Source organism: Petaurus breviceps, unplaced genomic scaffold (genome assembly GCF_028583685.1).
Source record: "Petaurus breviceps papuanus isolate PSGF00001 unplaced genomic scaffold, PetGlider_PUasm1.0 229, whole genome shotgun sequence".
Classification (NCBI taxonomy): domain Eukaryota; kingdom Metazoa; phylum Chordata; class Mammalia; order Diprotodontia; family Petauridae; genus Petaurus; species Petaurus breviceps.
The window spans coordinates 12,099,590-12,110,290 of NW_027185903.1; the positions used below are offsets into that span (position 1 = coordinate 12,099,590).

The window sequence follows — 10,701 nt, forward strand, 5'->3', positions numbered from 1 at the left end:
CTCTCTCTCTCTCTCTGTCTCTGTCTCTGTCTCTCTCTCTCTCTCTCTCTCTCTCTCTCTCTCTCTGTCTCTGTCTCTCTCTCTCTCTCTCTCTTCCTTTCTTTCTTTCTTTCTGTTACCAATTAATCTTTAAGGTCTCTTTCAGCTCTAAATTTGTGATCCTTCAATTATGTGATTTTTGTACATTTGCCATACCTTGCCTTCATTGACCTCCTTGTCCAGCATACCAAGAGTGATGTGAATATCTCTGGAAATTTCTGCAATGCAACCGAAAAGAGACACTGAACTCTCTGCTGAAATGTCCCTGGGATAATCACTAATAAGTTTTTATTTAACTTTGGCAAACATTTTGACAAATATTTATTAAGCTTATGATTTGTGTGATGGGTATACCAGGAAAAACAGTTATGACATAGGCATTGCCTTCCAAGAGCACAAGATAATCAAGAGGATACATGTTGGTGTAGACCTGTAATTTTATAGGTGCAGGAAACTCTTGGTTTTGAAGCTCACTTCAACAATTCAGATCAGAAGCACGTCTCTAAGGGTGGTCTTGGGGGTATATCCTGGGGAACTGAAAGTTTAAATGGTTTGCCCATAGTTCCACAGTTGGTGTGTGCCAGAGACAAGACTTGAAGCAACCCTTCTGCTTTCAGGAACTTATCTTGATCTATTATGGCATGAGGCCATTGGGGGATATGCAATTCATAAGTCAAGGTATCCAGGATGAGAACAGAAATGGTATGGACAGCCAGGTGGCACAGGGGATAGAAGCATTGGCTCTGGAGAAAGGGGGACCTGAGTTCAAATCCAGACATCTCAGACTCTTAGTAGCTGTGTGACCCTGGGTAAGTTTAATTAAGACCCTGATTGCCTCCAAAAACAAAATAAAACAAAACAAAAAAAAAAACCCGAATAGGTAAGGTTGAATAGATAAGGTGTTCAATTTCTATCTATTTATCAGATAAGTGGCTACTCATCCCTCCTTATTCCTACTTTCAAAAGGCACTAAATCTGACACCCCATGGGAGCTTTCCTTCTCCCAACCATGGCTTTATCCCTGACTACTTTAGTTCTTGTCATGGTTATCCTTAGGAAAAATGAGTTAAATTATCTCTGGCAATCTCCCACTTCCATCTTTTAATATCATTCCTTTATCATCTCCTCCCCACTCTCAACTTCTGCCCAGGTACCTCTTCCCCATCTTGTTCCCATAGAATCTTGCTCTCAGTAGGCTATCAACCAAACAGCACTGATGTTAGTAGAGAATAGCTTAATGTATAAACTCTTTCTCTGGATATTACGGTATTAGTAAGATATTCTGGAAGACTATATAACCTTTAAAGACCAAAGGAATAAATCTCTAATGTTGGAATTTCAGACACTGGGATGCCTGTTGAGAGAGGAATTTGGGGACAAGGAGCTCCCTCAAAGAAACCATCAACATCAGACCACATAGGACTATTTCTAGCTACCTTTAAGGCTGGTCCTTATTGGTCCCAAAGAAGGTAGATTAATCAATTAACGCAGACAATTTCCAGTACGTTTTTAAACTCAAACTTGAAATACAAAATTCATGATTACCATAGCACAATGGTATTACTTGACCTCCTTGTATACAAAAGCGATGTCCCTTTACGTTGTGGATTAATCAAATCATAGATGAAGTTTTGTAGGGAAGCTCACTTTTTAGAGGAATCTAATAATTTGCTTTCTGGAAAGCAAAATGATCATTCCCTAATTTACTTGTTTTCTGAATCTGTAATCTTCTATACGATATTAACTTCTTAAAGAGACATACTCTTAGGCTTAGCAATTATGTAAATGATATAGAAGTAATTTTGCCAGTTGGAAATCATGCAGAGTTCTAGAGGCTAATTCATGTATTAAAAGCATTAGTATCATTTTCATTACAACTTCGGTTTAAGTGCAAAGAAGTGGGGTACCTGGTGATGATGAAGGACTGAAATTATGCTAAACCTCTACTCAGGTCATTCTTGGGGTAAATTTTAAACAAAAGAGCCATTGATTAAATCTAGAGCCAGGAACTATTTTATGAATTAAGGAAGGAATAGAGAATGGGTAGATCTTCCCCCCCCCCCCGCCCCAAGAAGCATGGAGGATTGAAGTTAGGAAGTACATTTTTGCTTAAAATGTAGTTTAAATAGTTATTTATGTAAATCCACTGTTCCCAAAGTCCTACACACATCTCATTGAGAAGGACCCTTTCCTTAGGAAGAAGAGATGCTGCTTTTTAGATAGAAATATAGGTTTATAGTTTTCATTTAGAGTTAATTTCCACAGCTACCAAGTACAAACTTTCTCAAGGTGGACCAGTGGTTTTTCTCAGATTATCTTTTAACAATGTAACTAGCTAAAAGGCTGTTTTCTCTTTTTGCATGCCATATACTTCAGGGAGAAGCAGGATAGAAACTGACCCACTGGTTTGGAACATTTATAATTATATTGACAATATAATGTCTTTCTTCTTTCAAATCCCTCTCTGCTTGCTACTTGAAAACCTCCTGAGCACTTGCTCCTTTATGCAGTCATCTCCAGTGTAGTTTTGAACCAAGTCAGAAACTTTCCTTTAAAGAAAAATTAACCCCCTGATACTCTGGTGGGCTGCAGATGTTTAAAGAAGTAGAAAGCCCCAAACAGTGCCCGAAGTATTTAAGACTGCATACAAATCAACATTAGTCTATGCATGCTGGAGCAAAAGAAGGAAATTTGTGTATTCAACCTCCCTTTAGCACACAATCTATTAAAACATTTAAGGCTCAGAACCGTTTTTTCCCCTTTCCTCTCCTTCCCCCCACCCTGTTTCTCTCTCTCTCTCTCTCTCTCTCTCTCTCTCTCTCTCTCTCTCTCTCTCTCTCACACACACACACACACACGTACACACAAGAGATATGTCTCACAAGATGAGGTTCCTCACCTCCAGCTTCCTCCATGATGCAGGCTATATCTGGTTGTTTCACTGTCCCCTTTTTACTTGAATCCAGAGGCAGCTTTTTTTAAAACACAAATGATTAGGTTAAAGAATCAAAAAAAGCAGGTTCACAAGTTTCTCACAAATTGCTCACGATATTTTCTAACAAAAGCCTTGTCTCCACTCAGTTGACACTAAGGTGTGAGAGCCATTTGGGTTGTGGTTGCTGGCGAAGAGAGTATTATTGGATGGTACCACTAAGACATCTTGCTTCTGAGCTGCTGCTGACCAACAAAATGACTGCATTTCACCTTGTGTTGTCCCTTTAGTGGAGACCACAGCATCCAGAGAAGATGATAGTAGTATAGAGAATGGGGCTCGGACCCAGGGCACAGGACACAGGAGCTCTTCTCCTTGAGCCTGGGTCCATTAATCAAGTGAAAACAGAGATAGATTAGACAAAATTTGGTTTGGGAATCATTTTCCGTGATTGTTTTTCCTGGCTTGAGTGTTAGGGAAGCCTCTCTGGTGGTCTTGTAAGTTGTTCTACTTGGTGACTGTCCCACAATCTGCTCATGCTCAGTGGGAATAGAATTTCTAGGGAGGGCAGTTGAGAGGAATGTGTAACTGACAGCACGGTGGAAAGTTCACTCTGCAGACCTCTTGGGGACTGTCCCTTGGCCTTGTTTCTAATCTTACTATGATAACCCCTTAATACCTCAACCTTTAACTCCAACTCTACTCTTAGCCCTTATTCCCAGTCAAACTCTTGGCTTCCTCCTATCACAGTCTTTTGGTCTTTGTCTTTTTCATTTTTTTGGCATTAGAGGTGGTTATAGCCACACTTCTGGCCCACCATTTGCTCATTCATAATTGCCTCAGGTGCTTAGTTGCATGCCTTAGTGATAGGGTTTTGAAGGGGATAGTAGAGGGCCATCCACAGGACTGTATTGGGAAGAAGACTTGAGATAAATTATGGGGGCCACTCTCATATACAACAATCTCCTTGGGCCTCAATTGTCTCCAGAAGTTTTTCTGATGGACAAAATACTTCTACTTATCTCTTGCTTTTACTGTATGATTGGTCTATCTCTTTTCTGTGGTCCATCATGTCTACCTGAATGATATCTTTTGGTGCCACTTTTTTTTTGTGTGCAAGTCATTATTTGTAATGTTACTGCATCTCAATTCTGTCTACCATATGGCTTTTTACTGACTATATTTAGAAAACAAAGTATGTGTTTAATTGCCTTGACAAATTATACATCAATTTATATATAGTTACACTTACAGCAAAATATAACACATTACAATATAATATGAAATGAACATATGTAACAGTGATTTTGTTGTCATTGTTGTAGTTTTTAATTTATTAGAATAGAGCTAGGACATGTAATTTCACTGGTTAAGGAAGTCTTGATGAGGAAATTTCTCTATCAATGCTGGCTGAAATTTATCTGCAACTTTGTCTCAGAGAGTTATCTAGAGCACAAAGTCATCAAATGGCTAGCAAAGGTTAAATAGTCAATAAATGTAGAAGCAGGATTTGAACACAAGTTTTCCTGGCTCTTGCCAATTCTCTATCCACTACACTACAATACCTCCTTTAAATTTTATAAATAAACAAATGAATGTATGTCACATATAATTTATTTATCAAGCCAACTAAAAATATATACTTTCAAAATGTATTCATTCATCCATTTCTTTTTTCAAAATTTAATTCTACACAGGGGTTCCTCTCACCCCCACCTTCAGAATTGTATATGTTATTAGGAGCCTATCAAAGTTCGTTTTGGCTTTTTTTTGACACATTGATTTTCTAGTATTTACCATGTTTACAGGCTAGAAGGTAAAGGTCTTATTTTTCTTTGTTTTAGTATGTGGCATGTATCAAATTCTAAGACTTAACAAAATGGAATGTGCTCTTATAGATGAAGAATTATTTCTCAAAAGTTTTTAGTGAGGCAAACAGCTGCCTGAAAAAGAATGCAGAAGGAATTTTCTTATTTCAGTATACAGTGCTAATGACACTATCAATTCCTAGGGTTTTGATTTTATCCATTTATATGGCTGAGACATCAGAATATTAAAAAACAAAACGAAAATTAAAAAAACCCACAACCAATACTAGACATTCCCTAAAGCTTTCACAACATATTTTACAGATAACTTTAAAACCAGAGAATTGGTCAGATAGATTCATAAGATGACTTTTTTTCTCCTATAAATCTGCTCATGCACCTATTGCATAAAAAACAGAAATGTAAAAAATGTTAAGAAAACTTACAACTCAGTAATACTTTAACCTTAATCCTCAAGTAGGAGAGATTCTTCCCCCCTTGTAGCTGCCTTTGAAGAAAAGAAGCATTTCACCCAGAGTTATGTTGATATAACTTTTTTTATCACTCTTTTCAAGGTCAGTATATGCCCTGAGCAGAGGAGGTATTCTGCCTTAGCTCCTTACCTGCTTTAACCACAGCTCAGTGTGAGCTACCTACGGGAAAGAACAATGAAAACTAGTACTTAATGATAGCCGTGCTGTCCTGCCTGGTCAGTTTACTCTACTTTCTAAAGTAGAAAAGTGGACTAATAGGGGCAGCTGGGTAGCATAGTGAATAATAGAGCACCGGTCCTGGAGTAAGGAGAACCTGAGTTCAAATCCAGCCTCAGAAACTTAACACAAAACTAGCCATGTGACCTTGGGCAAGTCACTTAACCCCAATTGCCCTACCTTCCCTCCCCCCCCCCAAAAAAAGCGAAAAAAAGGTAGACTAATGCACTAGTGAGTATTAAGAATGATATTTTAAGGAGGTTGAAAGAATTAGGGCTTTCTTCTGAACTTACAGCTTACTCTAAAACAAAAAAATTTAAAAAGACGTGTACATATTCGCACAGTACATATATATATATATACCTTTATACCTGTACATACATGTATATGCATGCATAGGTATGCACATATAGGTTACTATTAGTTACATTATATATGTGTGTGCATACACATACAAGTATATATACATATATGTACGTGTGTATATACACCAAAGTTATAATTAATTTAATTTTTCATTTATGAATTTAGATGCACTTGCAGCTTATAAGTTTAATAATTATATTGGTTTGTTTTCTATGGTTTCTTTTAGTATAATGATGTTTTCCTTGCTTATCTGATTTTTTTGGTCCTATCTTAAAAAAAAACTTTAACAAAAGAAATTGGAGAGAAGAGGAAGATGGGATTTTGAAACCAAGAGGAAGAATTAGATAACTAGATAAAAAAAGAAATTGATATTAGATAAAAGTCCCAAGCCAGGGGAAAAAGACAAGAATGTGGAGAAGACTTGAATTTTTGTTTTTGCTTTGTCTGACTGCAACTTCTGCTTTTTGGGATTCATTTGATGCATAATAATTTTTTTCCCATAGCCTCATTTTTATTCTGTACACTGTCTTTGCTTTTTATACATATTTTTTGTAAGCAACAGATTGTTGGGTTTTGTTTCTATATCCAATTTGTCATTCTTTTTTTTGTTACTGTTTCATTGGATTGTTTAATCCATTCCTATTTAAAGGTATGACTTAGGTTTATGTTTTCCTCCATATGTCATTATTTTCCTGAATTTGATTTTTTTGTTCCCTTTTCTGCAAAGATAGCATTTTTTATCTTTTTAGTTATTTTTTTTATAAAGCAATTGGGGTTAAGTAACTTGCTCAAGGTTACATGGCCAGGTGTTTCTGGGTGGGTGTTAAGTGTCTGAGCCTGGATTCGATCCCAGGTCATCCCAACTCTGGGGTTGGTGGTTCTACTCACTGTGCTGTCTGGCCGCCCCTTATCTTTTTAGTTATTTTAGCTTAACTACTTTAAGGCAACCCTATACCTATCAGTTGCCTTTCTTTAACCCTCAAGTCCTCCCCACTTTGTTACCTTTCCCCCAGTTTTAATGTGTTACCTAAATTATTAATTTCTTTTTCTTTGTTTTATCTAGCTATTTAATTCTTCCCTTCTCTTTCCCTTTCTGTTCCAAAGTTAATGAAATCCCTTTTCTTCTTTTCTCCTCGTTTGTTAGGTTTCTAAAATTTTCTGCTTATTTTACTATAAAGGAAGGGAGGAAATAAGCATTCTTGAAGCATCTACTATCAGCCAGGCACTCATTGTGAATGGAGAGTTTCCCAAAGCTCAGGACCCTGGACTGAGCAGTCTGACTTGGTATATACCAAATGGCTCTGTCCAAAGCCTATACCCCCTGCCAAGATTCTGCTCCTGCCTTTGGATTACTCTCTTTCCAGGAAGTATTGCCATTTATTCTCTTCAATAATAATATTTCTCCAAAATTAAGTTCAAAAAACATAGACATAGTATATATCTGTGGGATAGAAAACATCTACTTAGAGACACACTGGACATGAACCTGTACATGTAAGCATGAGTTTTAGTTTCTTAGCTTCTTGGGTCTTTGCATAGACTTATCCCTAGAATATGTTCCCTTCTTATCTTTGTCTCTTTGAATTTCTAGCTTCCTTCAAGGCTCATCTCAGGTGCCATCTCCTGTGGGAAACCTCTCCTGATGATCTGCTATAATTTAGTGCTTTCTCCCTTTTAAAATTATATTGTATTTGTTCATTTGTTTAAATATTCCATATCTCCCCAGTAGCATGGAAGGTTCTTGAGGGAAATGACTATTTTTCCTTTTGTTTGTTTTTTTTCTCCTGAGTATCTAGCATAGTACCTTATAGGTGCTTAATAAATACTTGTTAAATTAAGTGGGTGTGGAAGCCAGCTATGCTCATTGATTTGATCAAGGGAGTTTTCTAGCTGTAACTGGTTTTGGATCATCCATATGCATATAATGATATCATTAACCTGCTTATCATACAGGATGCTAGAGATGAGGGTTTTAAGCAGGGATGGGCTGGTAAATATTTAACAACTAACTTGGGGGAGGATGTATATAGTATACACTTTAAAGTTAATTTGAATTAACATTTTCTCCATAATGTTTTAAAGTCTAGGTAATTAAAAAAATACTAAATCAAGCCCTGATTTGTAGTATTTGCTCATTTCCATCTGTAATGGCAATGGTAATTTGAAGATCTTCCCTGCCCCTTTATGAGCTTAAGGGAATTAAATGTCTGAGGCTGGATTTGAACTCAGGTCCTCCTGACTCCAGGGCTGGTGCTCTATTCACTGTACCACCTAGCCACCCCCTCACCACATGTTTTAGAAATAACAATCTATTGACTGTGGAAGAAAAAACGAACTATAATATACTATAGCTTTCAGTTGGAAACACTTGCCTTATAGATTCTCTGTCTCAAGGGTCTACCTCCATAATATGCTACCATGTATGATTTATGTTTCCAGTCTTTGCGAGAACCATGATTTCCTTGGCACGTATACTCTCTTCACTTTGTAAATCTCAATGTAATGTCCATTTCATTCTGTCTGACTGTCCCCAGTGCTGCTGCTTGTAGCAATGAAGATTTGACCAGGGCCTTGGTTTGTCAGGAAATTAGTCAATCAAATAACCATTTATTAAGTGCTTACTGTGTGCTGAGTACTGTGCTAATGAAGAGATTCAATCAATTAATAAATCAGTAAACATTAATTCCTACTACCTACAAGGCACTAATCTGGGTCCTAGAAATAATTCAAAGACAAAAATGAAGCAGCCCCTGCCCTCATGATACTTACACTCTATCCTTATAGTTAATATTTGTACAAATTTGTATAATATAGTTATTTTTGTAGACCTTTGCAGCTTTAAGAAGTTTTCACATACATATTTTATATTGGGTTACTCACCCCCTTTCCAGAAAGTGTTACTCCATGTCCTTCTCTCCAATAATAATATTTCTCCTAAAACAATGACATTTAAATCCAGAAAACATAGATACCATCTATTATCTATGGGATAGATTTTTCCCACCTCATATTTTATCTTCCTAATACCTCTTCAGTAAGTGAGGCAGGCATTATTATTCCCATTTTACAGATAATAATAATAGGTAGTATTTATTTAGGACCTTAAGATTTATGGAGCACTTTACATGTTATCTCACTAGATTCTCACAACAACCTAGGTCTGTTACTGTTACTATTTCTATTTTATAGGTAGGGAAGATAGAGGCAGCTAAATGACTTGATTAGTGTGATGCAGCTATTTAAATGACTTGAGTCAGGATTGGAATTCAGATCTCCCTCATTCCAAGTCCAGCATGTCAATCTGCTATACCACTTAGCTGCGGCAAGATGAAGAAACTGAATTTCAAAGAAGTAAAATGACTTGTCCAAGGTTACACAATTAGTAACAAAGTTAATGATTACAATCCACCTTTCCCCTAGTGATATATCTTGTTGATATCATGTTGATGACAAGCTATGAGACAATGTGCTTCTAACTGGTGATTTCATGATAAAAGTTTTCAAATAAAGAGAGACTCTTTTAAATAGTTTGACTTGTAGAGGAGTGGGTTGCTCCTGGGAATTAATAAGAGGAGATGAGAGGAGAACAAAGGAAGGTTTATTTTGGTGGCAAAGGAAAAGTAAAGGAAACAGTAGACACTTAAAAGGGGTAATTTGCTGTGGGAGATGGGAACAATAAACAATAAGATGAAGCCTTATCTTACTCATATGAGTAACTGAATAATAAAAAAAAATCTTGAACAAATTTATATGTATAAATTCTTAAACCTGCACAAAATATAAGTATACAAACATGAACAACACCGAATCCCCAGAGCTTCATCTAATTTTGAGTTAAAAAGGGCTATATTATATTAAGCCTTGCACCCCTGCTAGGAAAACAGTGATCCTTTTCATGTGTGTCTTGCCTTTTGGCAAGTGATGGCAGTATCCCAGCATCCTCCTCAGTTCCTGCTGGGCAATGGCTGCTGGGATACTCTTAATGAAGTTCATTATTATTTCAGCAACCCAGAGGGACTTTCATGGGAGAAGCAGGAAGCAAAATTTTTAGAAAATCATATTATTGAGCCTTTTGCTCTTATTTATATATACTACTTAGCTAGTTTCATAGAGAACCCAGTTAGAGCAAAATTAATTGTTATATCACTTTGTATTCCTGAGAGGCTGAACTCAAATACTTGGAAACTGCTTGGCTGACTGCCTAGCTGGGAATTCTTCAGGGAATGCTCTGGTTGCACACCCAAACAGAAGATTGAAATCAGACCTGGAGAGTTTGGAAATTACTTGAGATAATGACAGAACAGGGTCAATAGAGTCTTTTTGGCACCCACCCAAGTAACATGTAAGAGGCTGACTATTCTCCTTTGGGACTAGAATATATCCTACTCCAAGCCTGAGGTAATTAAGAAACCCTCCAATCAAGAGACAGAGCTTTGGGAAGAGGGCAAGGATCATTGTGTTAAAATAATGACAGATTCAACTCAATTCAAATAGTCATTAAGTACACCCTGTGTACAATGAAATAGACTAAGCCTTGTGGAGGATTAAAAAATGAATAAAACATGGCCCTTGTATGCAGAGTACCCTCAGAATGTGTGTCTGTGTGACTTGAGCTTTTGTTGTTGGAAGACTATTTGGACTAGAAACTTACAGTTTTAGAAGAGGTACATGAGTCACTGAGAGGTTAAGTGTTTTGTCTATTGTCATTTAACTAGTATGTGTCAAAGGTAATACTTGAACTCAGGTCTTCCTAACTCCAAGGTTGACCCTCTATTTACTACTGGGAACTCTCTCTCTCTCTCTCTCTCTCTCTCTCTCTCTCTCTCTCTCTCTCTCTCTCTCTCTC

At 37.0% G+C, this 10,701-nt stretch overlaps 1 protein-coding gene across 1 annotated transcript in view; it reads right to left on the reverse strand.

Moving 5' to 3' along the window:
* Positions 1–10,701, reverse strand: part of MROH2B (maestro heat like repeat family member 2B) — a 124,278-nt gene that overhangs the window by 90,405 nt on the left and 23,172 nt on the right. The window contains exon 3 of the mRNA XM_069096536.1: positions 196–316. Within this exon, the coding sequence (XP_068952637.1) occupies positions 196–316 (121 nt within the window). The remainder of the gene's footprint in view (positions 1–195; positions 317–10,701) is intronic.